The 21,360-nt window shown below is 40.6% G+C and overlaps 1 protein-coding gene across 1 annotated transcript in view; it reads left to right on the top strand.

The window, feature by feature from the left end:
* The window catches only part of KL (klotho), a 94,421-nt gene extending 78,717 nt beyond the window's left edge, over window positions 1–15,704 (top strand). The window contains exons 3-5 of the mRNA XM_040340425.1: window positions 2,315–2,583; window positions 5,769–6,879; window positions 14,872–15,704. Coding sequence (XP_040196359.1) covers window positions 2,315–2,583; window positions 5,769–6,879; window positions 14,872–15,209 — 1,718 coding nt within the window. The 3' untranslated portion in view covers window positions 15,210–15,704. The remainder of the gene's footprint in view (window positions 1–2,314; window positions 2,584–5,768; window positions 6,880–14,871) is intronic.
* Window positions 15,705–21,360: the final 5,656 nt, after the last annotated feature.

The raw sequence follows: 21,360 nt of genomic DNA, 5'->3' as shown, positions 1-21,360 counted from the left end.
TGACCGACGTAAGTCTCCTACGGCGTCGTATCTTGGGTGCATATTTACGCTGGGCGCTAGGGGCGCTTCCATTGATTTACGCGTTGAATATGTAAATGGGCGAGATACGCCGATTCACGAACGTACTTGCGCCCGTCGCAGTAAGCTACGCCGTTTACGTAAGGCGTACGTCCGGCGTAAAGATAAACCACCAAAAAGCTGGTCTAAGTCATGTTAGGGTATGGACGTCGGAAATGCTGTCGCATTTTACGTTGTCTACGTAAGTCGTACGTGAATGGGGCTGGGCGTAGGTTATGTTCACGTCGAACGCATTGAGCCGTCGCATCTTAGGGAGTATATGCGACGTGATTCTGAGCATGCGCGCACATGCGCCATTCATTCGGGAATTCATTTACATGGGGTCACTGCTAATTTTAATACAACATGCCCACTACCTTCCTAATTTAAATTAGGCGGGCTTACGCCGGCCCATTTACGCTACGCCGACGTGACTTAGGGAGCAAGTGCTTTGTGAATACTTTACTTGCCTCTCTATGTTACGTCGGTGTAGCGCATTTGAGCTGCGCTATGCCCGCTTAAACATACGCCGCTCTACGTGAATCTGGCCCTGTATGTTTATATATACACTTTGACAAGCTTTCATGTCTGGCAGGTAACTTTTATAGAACAGAGTTAAAGTGGTTGTAAACCTAGTTACACCACTTGTACCTACAGGTAAGCCTATAATAAGGCCTACCTGTAGTTACTGTAAATATCTCCTAAACCTACTGGAGATATTTACCATAAACGCTTGTGCCAACGTCATCGGCACATGCACTGTGAAGAAGCAGCCCTCCGCGCCGTTTCTTCACTAGTAAGTGCCTGACTGGCTCCCACGCACATGCACAGGAGTGATGTCTCTGTGACTGGCAGGAGGAAGAGGGGCGAAGATGGATGTGGCCACCAGCCGGCACATTGGGGGCTTTGTTTGAAGGTAAGTGGCACATGATGGGCTAGTATGCGATGCATACCAGCCAATAATGCTTTTACTTTGCCGGGGAAAGCAGGGGGAAAAAAGGAAATAAAACCCATCAGGGTTTACTTCCTCTTTAAAGAGAAATATTTTTCTGCATATATTGGGGTCGATTTACTAAATGCAACTAGACCATGCACTTTTCTCCAGAGCTTAGTAAATGGGGAAAGCTTTTTTGAAGTCCAACATCCAAAAATGCTGTTTCCTTGCATGTTATTAGTTATTCTGTGCAAAGTGAAGTTTCACCTCATTTTATAAGCTCTGGAGTCAATGCCCTCACAGGTTGCAACTGCACATGCAAAGTGCACAGTCTATTTGTCTTTAGTAAATGAACCCCACTGTATGCTATATTGAATATAACACAATGGGGTTGATTTACTAAAGGCAAAGAAACTTTGGGCCAAATCCACAGACATGCAGCCTAACTTAACTTTTCAAAGTTAAGTTACACTGCCGCAATTTTCCGAAGTTAAGTACCGATCCTCAAAGCACTTACCCGGAAAATTGCGGCATCGCAACTTAACTCCGTCCATCGTAAGGCGTTCCTAGTTTAAATGGGCGATTCCCATTTAAATTAGGCGCGCTCCCGCGCCGGACGTACTGCACATGCGTGTGACGTGATTTTTCCCGACGTGCAGCGCGCGAACATAATTTACGCCGGGCTTTGTGGATTGCGACGGGACAATAAAGTTGCGACGGGTGAAAAAAAATGTACGCGCCGGGAAAAAAAAATTCAAATTAAAAAAAAAATCGCGGCGATCGAAAAAAAGGTCTGGTTTTACATGGTGTACTAACTTTACACATTGTAAAACCAGCCCTAATTTTACGCGTGCAAATCGTAACTTACGCAGAAAACACAAAGCTTAAAAGCTTTGTGGATCTGCTTAAGTACTCATTTGCATACGCTAGGCGGCATTTCGACTCGAAATGCCCCCAGCGGCGGATGCGGTACTGCATCTTAAGATCTGACAGTGTAAGTGTCTTACAGATGTCAGATCTTCTGCCTAACTTTGGAAAAATCCTTTTAAGGATCGTTTCCAAAGTTAGGCACAGACTGAACAGCAGTTCCGCCTGCGTATCTCTTTTGTGGATTTGGCCCCTTGTATTTTTCAAAGTGCAGTTGCACTCTGCAGGAGCAGTTGCTCCAGAGGTTAGTAAATGATCGGGAGCTCTGCTGACTTTCATCATCCAAATGTGTGTCTTCTAAAAAATAAAATGGACAGTATTTATTATTATGGGAAGAGAAAGCTCTATTGTTGAAATTAATATGGATTGTTTTTCCTTTCTGTATTTTTTTTTCAGCCATCAGGACAGATGGAGTGAATGTCATTGGCTACACAGCCTGGGCTCTGATGGATGGATTTGAATGGTACAGAGGGTACATGATTCGACGTGGATTGTTCTATGTGGACTTTAGAAGTCATAACAAAAAGCTGCTACCTAAATCCTCTGCCTTGTTTTATCAGCAGCTGATTAGGAAAAATGGATTTCCTTCACAACCAGAATATCAGCCAATCCAAGGAACCTTTCCCTGCAATTTTGCATGGGGAATTACCGCATGCAGAATAAATGTAAGTCATTTCTTTTGACATCAAACAAAATAGTCACACGTGAATTATTAGAATTGCACAGATTTGTTATCAATTTATATTTGTCTTTTATTTTGCTTTGTTTAAATTACAGTGGAACCTTGGATTATGAGCATAATCCGTTCCAGGAGAAAACCGTGTTTCCCCATAGAAATCAATGGAAATGAAAATAATTTGTTCCGCATTGACTTCTATGGCACGCAATACTGCATGTGGCCAGAGGTGAGGGGCGCCAAAGAGCCTTGGAAATACTGGGAAAGGCTTAGAGACAGCTCGGCTGAACTTGAAAAACCTTGGAAAGGCTCAGGAACTGAGTATTTCCGAGTGGCTCTAAACGGCTCTGATCGCCCCCCCCAAACTCAGGCCAAATGCGATATTGCACACCGCCGTGGCTTTAATCTTCCCTGCTCATTTTGCGAAACAACTTTCGCAAACCGAACCAGGATTTAAAAAAAAAAAACAGTGCTTGTATTGTTAAACGCTCATTAACCACGTTACTCGCAATCCGAGGTTTCACTGTATAACAAAATCAAATTTTTTTTTATGTTTTTGTTTTGGATGGAGTGGAGATGGATTAGAACACCTGTCAGGTTTTTATTGTCGTCTGCATCCCGCTAGGGAGATTCACCCTCTCTGTTTGTCCTATTTACAGTTATCGAAAGTGAAAGAAAATCCCAAATTTCTGTCGCCAAAACAGTAATTGAGGAGAAATGGGGACACTAGTTCTGGTGACTCTGGTGACAACCTCACTTTGGAGGGATTTCCTCTCATTCTAGTTTTGGCTATTGGACAGGAAGTGAAGAGAAATCTCCCTGGAGGGACATTGATGACAAAAAGCCTGATATGGGTCATATCCCTCCCGTACTTTATACAAAATGAAACAAGTTTTGACTTTATTAGTTTGTGCGTGACTGGGGGGATCTGGGGTTGGAGGTCATCTGGTGTCTTGATACCTTGTCAAATGCCTGTTCTTTTAGACTGGTTCTCTTTATAATAATAATTAGTACTATTTTTTTTTTTATCAAAGTGCTCACACAGTTCAAAAAATGCCACTCTTTACGCTGGAATGCTGTTTGCTTAGCTACATACTGTATGTTGTATTTTGTATTATGGGAGACGACTAAACCATGGAAATGCTATAAATACATTTAACCACTTAAGACCCGGACCATTATGCAGGTAAAGAACCAGGCCCTTTTTTGCAATTCGGGACTGCGTCGTTTTAACTGACAATTGCGCGGTCCTGTGACGTGTCTTCCAAACAAAATTGGCGTCCTTTTTCCCCACAAATAGAGCTTTCTTTTGGTGGTATTTGATCACCTCTGCAGTTTTAATTTTTTTTGCGCTGTAAACAAAAAATTTTTTTCCCCATACCAGTTAATATATAAAAAAGCATTTTCAAATTAGTAAATAAATAAAATAGTAATTGTAAGGTATTAATATATTCGATTATTAAGACAAAAGATGTTTAAAAATGGTGGTGTAGCGGGTTTACATCTTCAAAAATGGTACTGATTAGGAATTGTAACATCATCAGGTCTGCTAATTGCACAGAGATACAGATTCTGCTTCTAAGTCAATTCAATCATTTTAAAAGATTTTAAGGTATATGCATAGAGCACTCAAATGGACAAAGGGAAATCCTGTTCTTAAAAGTAATGTATAGAGGTTTTAGGCCTAATTTCTTTATTTTTATTTAAAAAAAAATGTATTATATAAATGACATTGCAGTAGAGTGATGGAGCATATCTGCAATGGATGACTAATTTCTTTATTTAATATAGTTGGGGCCGAAATATAATGCTCAGTATAAAATATTTTCTATAATAAGTTTCTTTTTTTGAGTCAACAGGTGGAGCTTTAGGCTTATTTTGTGTATCTTACCGCACAGTTCAGTCCAAAGCTTCATTAACATAAAACCAAACTACTGATGTGCTGTCTCTTAAATTAATTCATTGTGTTCTGGGAAGCTTTGTCAGCCATTAAACTATGGACCAGTTTTTTCATTTCTGCTATGGGCCTGTTTATTTGGCAATAGCTTTGTCATTACTTAAGATAACAATGAAATAGATATATAATTTAAGGACAAATAAGGCTTTCATTTTAAAAAATAATTTATTTCTTTTAGCAACCCATAGTAAAAATTGTAACAAAATGAAAAAAAAAAAAAACTTTTTTCAACTTTAATCAGTGTTAAAGAAAATGTCTTATGGTGGATACAAAGTAAACATTTTATTTTATAATTTGTTTGTAAATTGACACTAAAATATGATCCTTGTATGAAGCATTGCAAATTTATTTACAAATAAAATAACATTTATTTTTACATTTTGTGCTTTTTTGAACTAAAAAAGTAACAAACAAAGCAATAAAAACATAAAAGGATATATATATATATATATATAAATATGTATTTATATTTTAAATTGAATACAGCCACCGCACAATACAGAATAATAACATAATAACAAAGATAATCAATGGTCCCATATAGCTAGGCCCCAAGAAGTGACCAGTGAAACCAAAATAAAACCCAAAGTACAAGTATACAATAAAAAAATAAGCCAATCAGAGGGTAATATAAAAAAAATTGTTAATATTATTAATAATAATAGGAATATAAAATTAAACAAAAAAATAATCATCATTAAAATAATAGCTTTGGGGAGAAGGAGAGGAAGGAGTTACTTTGAGCTCATTATTAGGGTAAGCTTAAAGATCAATACATGGTTAAATAGGAGCTAACCTTTTTTAGTTTGTCAATTTGTTTAACTGACATTATGCGCAGATCTATAAAATTCTTTCGCTGTTCAATCTCACTCTTACTACTTATGAGTACAGCCAAGTGTAGCAGGAAAAAAATTATGAATTTTGACAATGCTTTCCAACCTTTTCAGATATTTGCAGGCAATGCAGACACTCACCTTCCAACATTAGCAATAATGCCACGTACACACGATCGGAAATTCCGACTTTTTTCACATCGAACTTTTCTTGTCGGAAATTCCGATTGTGTGTACGTGGCATAAGGCATCAGACAGTGAAAGATACTGTATATTATATGTTTCAGTGTATCTAAACCTCTAATCTAAAGCAACTGTAGGCAGGATTTTGTAATGAGGATTCACTAAATTTTAACAATGCTTTTTATTTCTCTCCATTGCTAGATTGACACATTGCCATCCCAGTTTAATGACCCAAGTGTCTACATATGGGACATGTATAGGACAAAGGGTCTCACAAAAGTGGAAGGCCTCAAACTTCCTAAAAGGAAAATCCATTGTGCTGATTATGCATCTATTAGGCTTCAGATATCCATGCTACGCTCAACACACATCTCCCACTTCTATTTTGCCCTGGAATGGACCTCAGTAGTTTCTAAAGAGAATGTTTCTCAAGTTAACCACACCGTTCTACACTACTACCGCTGTTTCCTCAGTGAGCTTGTCCGGGTCAATATTACACCAGTAGTTGCTTTATGGCAGTCTATGGCTGAACACCAAGGAATTCCTTTTGCGCTATATAAAATAGGAGGGTGGGAGAATTTAACCACTATTCAGGCATTCCTTGAGTATGCCAGACTCTGTTTCAAAGAACTTGGAAAATTTGTAAACATGTGGATAACCATGCATGAGCCCCCCGTGAGAAATCTCACCTCAAGGGCTGGACACAACCTCCTGAAGGCCCATGCATTGGTGTGGCATTTATATGACCGAGAATTCAGAAAATCACAGAAAGGGATCATTTCAATCGCTCTTCACGCAGACTGGGTGGAACCAGCATCTCCATTTTCGAAGAATGATAACAACACCAGTGAGAGGTTTTTAGAGTTTGAGATTGGTCGACTAGCAGAGCCAATATTTCTCAGTGGGGATTACCCCAAAGTCATGCGTGAATGGTACAGCCGGAGGAACAATCATAATGTCTTCGATTTTCACTTGCCCACTTTTACAAAAGAAGAAAAACATATGATCCGAGGGACATATGACTTCTTTGCTTTGACTCATTATACAACGGAGCTCGTGCATTGGGAGGTGGAGGACCTAGCGAGATATGACCATGGTCTGGAAGTGCAATTTATTATGGATAGAACCTTCCTGCAGTCGGCACACAATAATGCTGTGGTTCCATGGGGATTGAGGAAAACCTTAAACTGGGTAAAATCCAAATATGGAGATGTTCCAATATATATTCTAGCAAATGGGATTGACGATGGTCACCTAGAAGATAAGTTACGAGTCTACTACATGCAGCACTATATTAATGAGGCCTTAAAAGGTAAAACCAAAATCTCAATTTTCTGTATTGTTTTGCTGTGTGCAAAGTAAAAGTAAATGTAAATGGTTTCCAAGTAAAGTTTGCATTCACACAGTTGCTGGAAATGGCAACTGCCTCGCTGTCATCTTGACCTTCCTGCCTAAAATGTTGAGCAAGTGTCTCAGAGCAATAATTCAGGTAATAATAAGTAACTTTTCTCTACCTTTCCTGATACTTGTTCTAGTCAGTGACTTACAATGCATTGAAAATGAAGGGTCAGCACAACAGTCACTCAACTAGAATTTTGAGAAGAAGGTCGACAGTGGCAGCCCCTGTAGTTCTTTCCTGTGACTAATGTAAGAGATATTCTCTTTGGAAAGTTCTAGAATTGGTTAGAAGCAGTAGAAGCAATTTTTATTAACCACTTTCTTACTGGGCACATATACCCCTTCCTGACCAGGTGAAATTTCAGCTTGTGGCACTACGTCACTTTAACTGACAATTGCGTGGTCGTGCGACGTGGCTCCCAAACAAAATTGACGTCCTTTTTTCCCCACAAATAGAGCTTTCTTTTGGTGGTATTTGATCGCCTCTGCAGTTTTTATTTTTTGCGCTATAAACAAAAATAGAGTGACAATTTTTTTTAAAAAAAACAATATTTTTTACTTGTTGCTGTAATAAATAGCCCAATTTTTTTAAAAAAAACATTTTTTTTCTCAGTCTAGGCGATACGTATTCTACATATTTTTGGTAAAAAATAAAAAAAAATCGCAAGAAGCGTCTGGTTTGCGCAAAAGTTATTGCGCTTACAAAATAGGGGACAGAATTATTATTATTTTTTATTATTTTTTTTACTACTAATGGCGGCGATCAGCATTTTTTTCGTGACTGCGGCATTATGGTGGAGACATCGGACACTTTTGACACATTTTTGGCGCCATTCACATTTATTCAGCGATCAGTGCTATAAATATGCACTAATTACTGTATAAATGTGACTGGCATTGAAGGGGTTAACACTAGGGGGTGAGGAAGGGGTTAAATGTGTTTCCCTGAATTGTGTTCTAACTGTGTGTGGAGGGGGGTGACTGGGGGAGGTGACCGATCTGTGTCCCTATGTACAAGGGACACAGATCGGTCTCCTCTCTCCCCTGACAGGACATGGATCTCTGTGTTTACACACAGAGCTCCACGTCTTGTCCCTGTAGCCGCCGATCCCGAGTGCCTGGCGGACATCACGACCGCCAGGCACGCGCATCGGCATCTCAGCGCACAGGCCGTAAAAACACGGCCAGTCAGAGAAGTAGAACCACCCTGCGGCCGTATAAAGTCGTACGGCCGTCGGGTAGTGGTTAAAGACAATGTGATCCAAACTGCACAAGACCGCTTCTCGCCCGACATTTCATCACGTCTTGGACAGTATCATTTTGTACTTACTAAAACATAAGTTATCTCCTCGTGGCTACTCATTCGATTTGGACTTTCAGGGAAGGTGTGATGCTAATTGGTGGCTGAGTAACTCCAGGTCTTGGTAAGAACACTCTGATACTCATAGGTGTGTACAGCCTATTGCATTAGGGTGTGCCCCCCAAAGCTCAAACACACATGACATTCTCTGCGGCCTCAGCTGCACGGAGCAGTAAATGAATGGGAAGTGCTCTGCGCTGAGTGGCTTCCTGTTCGTTCACAAACTGAAGCATAGTAAACCGAGTTTGCTGTGCTTCAGTTATGGATGTACACAGTGAGCGAGTGTGTTCACTGTGTTTTTTGAGAAAAGTATCTATTTACTAGCCTTTTCCCCCGCACTCAATGAAACATCCCCCCCGCAGCAACTATGGGTAGAGGACAGGAGAGGATTGAAGACAGCAGCACTGCAGGGCGGGAGGGGGGGGGGCAGCAAGGGGGGAGCCTGGAAAGTAGGGGAAATTGGCAAAGCACATAGTGATTAGGGTGTGCCCGGGCACACCTGGCACACCCCCTGCATACGCCTATTCTGGTACTTAAGACCTTTTGTCATTAACCTTTTAACCTCCCTGGAGGTACAATTATTTCAGAAAAAAGGTGCTGAAAGCGGTACCATTATTTGCAAGGAAATTTGGCGTTTTATACTGTAGGCCTGTAATTCTTAGGAATAACTCACTTAAATCTGACCAAACAAGAATCTAATCGGCATCCCGGGTATGAATTTTTTTTAAAAACAAAATTATAAATTATAATATAATAAATAATTATAAATAATTATAACAAATAATAATATAATTATAATAAAAATTATTGAATAATGTAATCAACTCAAAATAACTGAAATGTTCTCAGTTGCAGAATTGTCGCTGTCATTACTTTAATTTTTTTATGATGAATTTCCCCACAAATCGCTGTCGCACAATTCTGCAAGTGATTATAATTTATTATCGCTGTTTTCTAGCTGCTCTAAAACCATTTTTGACATAAAGGGACACTTTTGGTTGCTATGGACAATCTACAGTTTGCAGGCAGAAAGAAACGTTTTTATTATATAAAAGAACATGAACATGGTGTGTGTATTTTTTACATACAGTACTGTAATCTATAAGATTACAGTATACTGTATGTAAGGTGTTTGTTTACCTTTTTGAATTTGGCGCCGTTCTCTGCTCCCGTGCATCGTAACGTCACAGGGAACGGAGATCGGCGGCACACAGGGGCACTGTGTGAATCGAGTGAGGTCCCGCTCGCTCACACAGCGCGGTGGCATCGCTGGATCCAGGGACAAGGTAAGTAACTTTGTCTGTGGCTGCAGTGAGGCGAGCCCGAGTCTGACTCGGGGTTACCGATCGTAGCCAAAAAATCTCACCCCGAGTCAGACTCGGGAATACCGCTAGGAGGGTTAATACAGACTCATGGTCTCAACCACACTCTGAGTTCTCATTGCCCTCCATGACCTTGATACTGTTTCAAAAGACCCTAGACACTATTGCCGGGACTACACTTGTAAAGCTTTCTATATGTGTTACATACATCTGTACTATCCTGTATTTACTAAAAAACAAAAGGTGTATCCCTTATTTCTGGATAGTGGGAAAAGACAAAGGGGGTTATTTACGAAAGACAAATCCACTTTGCACTACAAGTGCACAATTGTACTGCAAGTACACTTGTAAGTGCAGTCACTGTAGATTGCTGTAGATCTGACGGGAAGCTCTGAAAATAGGGGAAGCGCTGCTGATTTTATCATCCAATCATGTGCAAGCAAAAATGCTGTTTTTTATTTTCTTTGTATGTTCCCCTCAGATCTACAGCTACTGCACTTGAAAGTGCGCTTTCAGTGCACTTTCAAGTGTAGTAGCTGTACTGCACCATAACTTTGGGTCAGATATGAGTAATCGTATAGTGGAGGATTTTCCCAATACTATGATGCCGGTGGTCTGCCAAGCTGGTTTCTCCTATCGATATGGTTCCCTCCGGAGTGCGCAGGAGCAATCCGAGCCGACGGAAAACTCTGAGCGGGAACAGCTGTTCGTCAGCTTTAGACGCGCTCGCTCCCGATGGCTGATTATACACTCTATAGTACACGCCGCTCTACACAACAAGGGAAAGCAAGGGGCGGAAGTGATATTGACCAGTGCTTTTTTGATTGGTTATCCACGTCGCTCTTTACAGCAAGGGGTGGATGTGATATTAAGCAGTCCTTTTTTGGGGGATGCTTTTTCTCAATAAAATAGACGTCTCACATCCGCCCCTTGCTGTATAGAACGGCGTGGATAACCAATCAAAAAAGCGCTGCTCAAGATCACATCCGCCCCTTGCTGTGTAGAGCGGCATGTACTATAGAGCGCCGTGTATAAGCAGGCATCGGGAGCGAGCTCGTCTAAGCTGACAATCAGCTGTTGAGGTTCGGAGACTTCCGTGGCCTCCTACTGCGCATGCGCCGTGCCTGGCCACGCCTGCGCAGTCGAGGCAGGAACCTATCCGATGGAGGAACTAGCTCGACAAGACACTGGTATTGGAACACTTCCCCACCAAATCCCACACACACACACACCACCACAACAGAGCAACAAATACAATGCAAATAGTCACATCAGGCATTAAAAGTTCATGTGGCTAAAGGGCTCCCTCTAGTGGACAGTTTGGCCTGATACGCCTCTCTATTTGGTAAACTTTGAAAATAGTAAAGTGATAGCTGTTCCTTTAGGCTCAATCCGTCTTCAGCTAGCTCTGTTGGTGCACTTATTTGTAATCCAAACAATAGGTAAAGAAAAAGTAATCACAGTGAAGATGTAATGTAGTTGCAAAATGACTGCTGTACACCTCTTAAGTGTAAGGCCTCGTACACACGATCAGTCCAAACCGATGAAAACGGACTGAAGTTCAGTTTCATCAGTTCACCAATGAAGCAGACTGATGGTCTGATGTGCTTACACACCATCAGTTTAAAAACCGATCCAACGTGGTGACGTAAAACACAACGACGTGCTGAAAAAAATGAAGTTCAATGCTTCCAAGCATGCGTCGACTTGATTCTGAGCATGCCCGGGTTTGGAACCGATGCTTTTGCGTACTAACCATCGGTTTTGACCTATCGGTCAGGCGTCCATCGGTCCAATTTTAAATCAAGTTCTCTGTTTCTGGATTGAAGGACTACAGACCGATGGGGCGTACACACGGTCGGTTTGGAACGATGAAACTGAACTTCAGTCCGTTTTCATCGGTTTGGACTGATCGTGTGTACGAGGCCTAATGGATTCCTATCTGTAGAACTGCAAGTATCAGCGAGCACAGTTTGGATTAGAGGAACCACTCATCAGCCACTCAGTTAAATACCTGGTAGGCAAGTGCCTTCTCACCCCTGAGAGTCCTCAGTTCCTGGTATGCTCAGTCCGGAACTCCTTTTCAGGAGATGTCGCCGGTGCACCGCTCACAAAGTGCAGGTGGGTGGGTGTCTTCCAGTACTGTGAAGCATGGGCTGGTCCCTCCCCCGCTCGATCAGCGAGGCTGTCCACAAGGATCCCTCCGCCATGTGATCTGCTCTTCACTCTAGGCCCAGGCTCTAGCAGTCCTAGGCACACTCACACATGCCTCTTGCTGATTGAAAGATGGCGTCCCGAGAGACCGAGACCCAGCCACGCTACCTCATTTACCTCCTTCCCCAGCAGGATGTGCGATTTGTCCATTGCATCCTGGTATCACAGTGGCATTGTGGGTTTTGTAGTCTCAAACCAACCCATCGCAATAAAGTCACTTCCTCCTTACTACAGTACCCACAATGCTTTGTTACATGGTTTAACAGAACCAAAGAATTTTTTTTATGGCATAACATAAAATGGACACCAGAGGGAGCCAACTCTTATTTAGGAACACAATGCAGTCTTTAAGGATACATTTGGTAGTGAACCCTTGCTACATAAAGAATAATGGATAATGCTATCTTATCTGCATTACATTGGACACAACTTTTATTTTGCTTTGTGTTCTGTCTTTTATTACTCCATAGTGGGCAATATTTGAAAATTATTAAGAGGTAAACATATTTCCAAAAAAACAAAAGAAGCAGTGTGAGCACACGGAGGGCATGGCAAACAAAGTGGTTGTGGCCAATAAAGTGAGAGTGGCTTTATGGCATTTGGTTTATTATTTTGCACACATCACCCTAGGTTGCCATGTTTAACATAAAATGCTCAGGGTACACTGAAGAGAAAGTGGGAAAAATTGTTAGCTCCAGTCAGAGCTGCTGTATTAACCATCCGAAGTGAGTTCAGCGATCTATCCCACTGTGCAGTTGTGTTCTGACAGGGGGGCACCCCCCTCCCCTGCCAGAACACTTCGGTCAGTGCTCTCTGCCATTGGCGGAGAGTGTTGATCGGGAGTTGGTCAGATGCTGGTTTCGGAGTCAGTCGGACAGACTGACATACAGACATGTGTACCCAGTTAAAGTGGAGTTTCCATCCCAAAATGTGTTTTTCATTATTGTGCTCATTAGACCTAAAAAAGTAAAAAAAATTAAAAAAATGTTTTTACTCATCTGGAAATGCCTGTTGCTATGCGGTCTCACAAAATCTGCCTTTGAAAGCACCTAGTATTCTGACATCATCATCATTTCCCAGGATGCAGTGCGCTGTCCAATTATCACTTCCAGGAAGTGCTTGTAGGCTTCACAATGCCCACAAGTAAAATGACAACGGTGTAGACATAGTTTTATAAACTATCTTTTTTGAATATCTATGCGGATCGGTGGCGGATTGTAAAATAGTAAGTGACCGGATTTATATGATAAAAACGCATGATGAAAGGACATACATTTAAAAAATGCTAATTGTGGTTGGAACTCCGCTTTAAATAATAGTACCATTGTTGGTGTCAGTGAGATAAAATAAACCCCATTATTCAAGACAACTTCATATGTCTGATACATTAGCGTTGAGATGCATCATGTTAGGCAGCCCATTTTTTTTGGAATGAACTAGTAAATGCACCTCAATGTACAGAGAATTTGCACCTGTCGAGTTCCATATCATTTGTTCTACTAATATACTGCAGATTTAAAAAACAATGTAGCTCCTGGTGTTTACTTCTCTGCCCGGCTTGTGTTTTGGGACTTCTATTCAGTGAGGACTGGCTGCTGTAGTGCCTCTCTGGATTATTTATGGCACTTAAAGTGGAAGTAAACCCTCCTATCGTTTTTAGCCAAGGAAGCGGCCATCTTGACCTCTGTTTAATCTGTAACTGCCATAATGCTGTACATGTGACCTGTTATGAAACCAGCCATTGGACAGTTTGACAGTTTGGTTGAGAGCACAAGCAAATATGACAGCTAGCATTTCCGGCATGCCGGGAATGTTAACTGTTTTTTGCAACTATCAAATTGAAGGGTTTACTTCCACTTTAAGGATACATATGTATATATGCATCTACTGCTCAATGTCCGGGATCACGCAAGACACAGACACTGAGGCACTGTGTCAAAAATACCACGAAATTTGGCAACTATGCTACTCAACCATAAAATGCACGACGCAATGTGAAACTTAAATTGCTCCATGGGATATTCTCTGCATTTCGCTGCAAAGAGCACTCTTTGATTGGAGGAGAGGCTGGCCTCATGAATTCGACAGATCATGTGGCTGGAGTCTCCGCCTCCTGAATTAATTGAAGCAAGTGAATTGGAGGGAAGATTGGAAAAGCACTCTGCTATGCTTTATAAGTGTGCCATTTGTTCTTTTAAATACAGCAGTATGTTTGCGGTAAGGCCATATTGCTGTTTTGCAAATTGGCACCTCAGAGATCTTCCTATTATGCCTTTGTGGTAATTCTGCCACCAAAAAACGGTTATTAGAAGAGAAAAAAAGTGTATTATGAATGTTAAAACAAAGGGTTTTAACATTCATCACATACTTTGTTTCTCTTCTAATAACCGGTTTTCTGGTGGCAGAATTATAGCTGCATGTTACTGTATATTTGTGGATTTGTGACCTTTTACCCACCCCATCATACATACCTCCCAACATTTGAGATGGGAATGAGGGACACCTACTAGCGAACGTATGTAGGAATAGGACACACCTCCTGCCACACCCCCTTAAAGGAGAATTAACAAAAAAAAAGTTAATTAAATCCACAAGGGCTTTTTATTTACCACTACTATTCCTTTTAAAATTTACAAATGCAGCAATTTAGAATGTGGATGAAAGGTTTAGCACTGGGAAACACCTTTTGAAGGATAAAAAGTGCATTTTATATACAACAATATAGATCAGATCAAAATGAGGGACAAATGAGGGGGAAAGAGGGACAGGCAGTCCCTCCAAATCAGGGATAGTTGGGAGCTATGCATCATATCCTGTACTATTGTAAATTCCCATTATTAGGACATGAATCTATTGTTATAAAGATATACAAATCTGTGAAAGTTATGACCCATAAATGCTGTCAGTCTACATTGTTATGAAACCCAAATTTTATGTATATTGTACTACTTGTACTCAATACAGATGGACCAATTCTAATACATGGATATATTATTTTTTTCTCTTTCAGCAACTCTAATAGATGGAGTGAATCTCCGCGGATACTTTGCTTATGCTTTCACAGACAAGATGGACCCTCAGTTTGGCTTGTTCAAATATGTAGCAAATAAGTACGAGCCTAAAGATTCCAAGATCTTATACAGAAAAATCATAGACAATAATGGCTTTCCAGGAGTCGAAGCCACTCCTGTCCCCTGTATAGAAGAGATTTTTGAATGTTCAGACTGTCATTTTTTTCAGACCAGAAAATATTTGCTAGCTTTTGTGGCTTTTATATGTTTTATCTTCATAATCACAGTCTTCATGATCACTTATTATTCAAAAAAGGCGAAAAAACGATATAAATAAACAAGGAAATGCCTCAGATTAGAAACATGAAAGATGAATGAGGACTTTGTGGAAAGCAGCGTCACAGGGATTCTTTGTCATCTTTATCACCAATGGAGCCAACTGTCTTTGGCTCTGCTCTTTTCTTTATGAGTGCATCCTCGTGGGTGTGTACTTTATGGTTGCCAAAACGGATAGGAGGAACACTGATATAGAGGCTTTCCTACCACTAAAGCTGGAAATGATAATACCTGTAGATAGTACAGTGCTAAATTTCACTGTATATAACTGTGAAAATTTGTACGCACAGATTGGGACCCATCCTTGGTGCAGAGTTTGCTTTGTAGAGATCTATTTTCTGATATGCCTTTTAGATGTTTCTTAGATATTTTCTCAGAGTCACAATTAGAATAATTGATATCAAACACACACTCAGGTACTCAATATAAAGAATCTATTATTATTTATTGTATAGTAAATGTAATGCCGCGTACACACGATCAGTCCATCCGATGAGAACTGGCTCATGGATCGTTTTCATTGGTTAACCGATGAAGCTAACTGATGGTCCGTCGGGCCTACACACCATCGGTTAAAAAAACGATCGTGTCAGAACGCGGTGGCGTAAAACACAACGACGTGCTGAAAAAAACAAAGTTCAATGCTACCAAGCATGCATCGACTTGATTCTGAGCATGCGTGGATTTTTAACCGATGGTTGTGCCTACTAACGATCGGTTTTGACCTATTGGTTAGGAATCCATCGGTTACATTTAAAACAAGTTTGCTTTTTTTTAACCAATGGTTAAATATCCGATGGCGCCCACACACGATCGGTTTTGACCGATGAAAACGGTCCATCAGACCATTCTCATCGGTTTAACCCATCATGTGTATGCGGCATAAGTTAGATACTGTTTCTGGTTGCCGGCTGATTTTAGGCAGAATGACTTTGCATCTCTTGCAATACTCTTTATAATCATTTCATTACCAATATACACAAATGAGCATCTGTATATTATTGAAACTCTTGAATTCCCTCATGCTTGAAACCACTTGCCGTATTTATATGGAAAGTATTCAGATAAACAGCAGTCGTTATTGGCTTTGGTGGTTGGAATTATATGTTCTTCTTCAGATACCCACGAACATAAGTCGCCCATCCCATCTGCAGTTCTAGCAGGGCTGTGTAACATTAGCATGTCTATGGGGAAATGAAAACTGCCACCAAAATGATGATTATAATGTGCCTTCAGTGATGATTGCTGTGCCTGTTATATTTACTCTTCTGATTTTGAGAAGTAATGACAGGAAGGGAAGAGTTACAAATCTTTTTATACTGAGATTTCAGTTACAGAGAAATACAAAATGTCCGTGTAGTGCTTCTGTGCTGTTTTATGTCAGAGTTGATCTGATTAAGATATGTTGACAACAAATAAATCAAAAAAGTCATCTCAGGCAATGGCTGTAATTCAGCAGACCTGATTATGTATTATGTGACATGTCAGACCTTAGTAAACAATAGAATTACTGGTATTAATGATTGTGTGCTAAACTAAAGTTGACATATATTGAAGATTTAAATTACTAAGAGCCCTACTAAAAATATCAAAGGTTTACAATTGGAAGAATGATTGTATGCTATGCAGTACACATTTAAAGTAGAACTGAACATACAACTTAACAGTATATGAATGGGTACCTCATCCATAACTAGTACAGTGGAACCTTGGTTTAAGAGTAACTTGGTTTTAGAGCTTTTTTTTTAATTCTGACTTGGTTTGCGAGTGTTGACTCGCAAGACGAGCAGAATTCAAGCTAAATAGGCCTGCAGTACCTCATTTGGCCTGAGGTACGGGGGCGCAGAAGCCGAGCAGAGCCAAAAATAGGCCTGCAGTACCTCATTTGGCCTGAGGTACAGGGGTGCAGGAGCCGAGAAAAGCCAAACATTGGCCTGCAGTACCTTATTTGGCCTGGTACGGGGGGCAGAAAACGAGCCAAAGTGTCCTCAGGCCTTTTCGGACATTTTCAGCGCTCTCTGGCGCCCCCGCATTTGGTATTGCATCCCATTAAAGTCAATGCAGAACAAATTATTTTCGTTTCCATTGACTTCAATGGGAAAATTGGCTTTGATATGTGAGTACTTTGGATTACGAGCATACTCCTGGAACAGATTATGCTCGTAATCCGGGGTTCAACTGTATAGTCAAAAAATAGTGGTAGAACCTTGTGGACTTTACTGGTACCAAAAAAAGGATGGTAAAACAAAAATGTAGTAAAATTTATTTTTATTACAAACATGGTTTAGACTTTCATAACAACATGAAATGAGTGCCAAGTTGGATAATATATGCTATACACTCGGAGCTGCAGCAATATTGAATTACTATAAACTGCTAGAGGTCGACGCGTTTCACAAACACTGCTTCCTCGGGACCTAATTTTCTTGTCAGTAAAGAGCATTGGCCTATCCAAGAAAAAGAAGCACAACAATCAATAACATGTGGATAAAAGATATCATCAGCTATATAAACACAATGTACATATCAAGTCCACTTATATGCACTCTCTAGGACCCGATTGGAGATGTGCTGCATGGCGCAAGATATAAGGCAGCTATCAATTTTTTTTATTCAATTACCCTACATAAGAAGAGCAAAGATGATTAAACTGCTAACCTGCCACATGGCCAGCATTAAAAAGAAAAAACTAACAGTCTAGCACTTAGTAATTCTCAGGAAAAATCAACAAAAGAAAACAACAAATCCGGATATCCAATCCTCCCATAGATAGCACAACCTATAGTACCAAAAATATTCAGAGATTAGAACAATACAACATCTCAACATGACCAAGTAATATGGGGGTGGGGCATAATAATCAGTTGCCAATACCTGTACTTATTGTTTTATAGCACTAAAATATCCAGATAGATGATATCCATTTCTCTTGGATACTAATCTTTCAGATACAATAGGTTTAGATATCCACAATGGGGCTGACCAACATGGACAATTATCTGAAGAAGGTGACAAGATATTTGAGCATTGTACTACTCAATATAAAACAGCTTGTGTAAGACAATGATTTTAGATGAGGGAATTTATTATAAAAACCCGGCCAAACAACTTACCAGCAATTATTGTATGCCAGATAGTACATTAAAGCCTATCCATAGGTTAAACTGCAATAATAGGTACAGTATGTTGATATAGCTGATGATGCCTGTTATCTAAATGTTATTGATTGTTGTGGTTCTTTTTTTTAGTAAGCCAATGCTCTTTGCTGCCAAGACAATGAGGTCCTGCGCAGGGGCGGACTGACTATTCGGGCACTGCCCAAGGGCCCCATGCCACTAGGGTGCCCCATCAGGGTTGCCAGCCTCAATAAAACCAGTGACAGTATGTAAAAATCTGTGTTTTTTTAAAAATCCCAATATTATAGCTGCCCCGCCTCTCCAGTTCCTTTTCAGTGTGTGTATGGCCTCGTACACACGACCGAGTTTCTCGGCAAAAAACAGCAAGAAACTTGCTGGGAGATATTTTTTTGCAGAGGAAACCGGTCGTGTGTACATTTTCGTCTAGGAAACTGTCGAGAAACTCGACGAGCCAAAAAGAGAGCAAGTTCTCTATTTCCTCGACGGGAATGAAGAAACTTGCCTTGTCGAGTTCCTCGACAGCCTAACAAGGAACTCGACGAGGAAAACTATGTGTTTCGCCCGTCGAGTTCCTCGGTCGTATGTACGAGGCTTTAGTGTATTCTGTGTGTGTGTATACTGTGTGTGTATATTGTGTCTGTGTGTGTATACTGTGTATGTATACTGTATGTGTGTGTATACTGTGTGTGTGTATTGTGTATACTGTGTTTGTTTACTGTATGTGTGTGTGTATACTAGTCTGTGTGGCCCCATAATCTATTGCCTGGTGGCCCCATAATCTCCTATTGCCCGGGGGCCCCATGAGTTGTCAGTCTGCCCCTGGTCCAGAGGAAGCAGTGTTTGTGAAACACGTTGACCTCTAGAAGTATATTGTAACTTGATATTGCTGTAGCTCGGAGAGTATGGCCTGTATTATCCAACTTAGCACACATTTCATGTTTTATGGATGTCTTTTAAACCATTTTTGTAATAAAAATACTTTTTACTAGATTTTGTTTTACCGTCTTTTTCTGGTACCAGTAAAGTCCACAAGGCTCTAACTCTATTCTTTGACTAAAGTGGATCTGAACTCAATAAGGAATAGGAAACATCTAGAAATGTTAATTGTGCCTAAGCAGTACCTGAAAGGTTTGCATTTTGTCTTGAATTCCTTTTGAAAAATAATAATGACTTCCTGGTATGTAAGTGTGCCTAGGCACTTCTGTGCCAACAGACAGACATCTGTACATCTGCAGTATGAGATTTAAAGCAAAGTTCCAGCTTTTTATTTTTAAAACCGCATGTAATGGTCGCACCTAATCATATACATAGCGATATAATTATTTAATGTATATGTTATTATTCTTTTTCTTTTTAAAATACTTACTTAGCTCTCCCCAGGGAGCGTGCTCCCATGTTAATTGTTGGCATGTAGAGCCGACTTGTCTCTTCTTCCGGGATACAGCACTGCTGGCTACCCAGCATGCACCTTCCAATCTCGCGCATGCGCATATCTTCCAAATCGTGGCGCACGATCAAACAGAGGAGGCCCATTGACTCCTGGGATTAATGAAACTCTTATCCCAGGAGTCAATGAGCGGCTGGAAATTCCGTACCTCGCGGCGAGGTACAGCAGAAGTGCAGCATTCGCAATGCAAATAAGATCCTTAGACTACTTGAAAAATGACCAATGAGAGATTAGAAATCTGTCACGAAAATCTATCACGAGCAAAGTTTAACTTGTGGGTGGAACTTAGCTTTAAGGCACAGTTGCCTCCTACTGGTGTCAGCAGATCTGGAGGGAGAATTTTCTGAAGCCACTGCTGTGATGCTCACTGTTTTCATTTTTAGAGGCTCTGACATGAGGAAGAAAAGCCAAGTGCCTCTACCAAGATGGCGTCCTGTACACAAACACAGGCATGGTAATGGGGAAAGATTAGCTGTAGAGAGACCACAGGCAATACTGGCGACCAGTCCTTTTACCTCTGCAGGTTGGGATGAGAGAAAAGAAGCTGGGATAGCCGCACTCCAAAAAAACTCCTCCTTTAATTAAAAATCACAAAACACATCATGCCACAGCAAAATACAGCACAACAAAAGAAAACCTGACGTTTCGCACTATGCCTTAGTGCTTATTTATAAGCTATGTGAGATGTCATTCCCCCATCACCTCTCCATCCTTCTGGTGTAATACACAGGTGAGTCCATGCCATGTATATTACAATCCTAACCGTTGACATCTCACAGGATTGAGGCATGGTACCTGTGTATTACACCAGAAGGATGGAGAGGTGATGGGGAATGACATCTCACAGGAATTGTAATATACATGGCATGGTATCTGTGTATTACACCAGAAGGATGGAGAGGTGATGGGGAATGACATCTCACAGGATTGTAATATACATGGCATGGTATCTGTGTATTACACCAGAAGGATGGAGAGGTGATGGGGAATCACATCTCACAGGATTGTAATATACATGGCATGGTACCTGTGTATTACACCAGAAGGATGAAGAGGTGATGGGGAATGACATCTCACAGCGTCTCCTCCTATAGAGATTAGGAACTCTGCAATTTATCATGGCTCGTTTCAGACAGCCATGCAGACTTGCCCTGTTATTTTCTTTTTATGTTTATTTTCTCGGTTTTGTCTTGAAAAGTAGGAAGATGTTCATTGTATGATTATTGTTGCAAGCTTGCACATGGACTGCTCAGACTGATGAATAACATCCATTATTCTATCTATTTTCTGTGGTGTCTGTCCCTTGTCATGCTTTGTGCCCATTTTATCTTCTCTTTTTTTAGTTTCTGACATCATCAGCTGGTTTATGTAATTTTAGCAGAAAATGAACCAATATATTGCAAACCATAGCTGCTATGGTTTGCAATATATTGGTGCAGTTTCTGCTAAAATTACATAAACCAGCTGATGATGTCAGAAACTAAAAAAAGAGAAGATAAAATGGGCACTAAGCATGACAAGGGACAGACACCACAGAAAATAGATAGGAGAAGTATAGAATATACATA

The sequence above is a fragment of the Rana temporaria genome, chromosome 2, assembly GCF_905171775.1.
Source record: "Rana temporaria chromosome 2, aRanTem1.1, whole genome shotgun sequence".
Classification (NCBI taxonomy): domain Eukaryota; kingdom Metazoa; phylum Chordata; class Amphibia; order Anura; family Ranidae; genus Rana; species Rana temporaria.
Note: the sequence above shows the minus strand (reverse complement) of the source record. Positions and strands in the feature narration are given on the sequence as shown.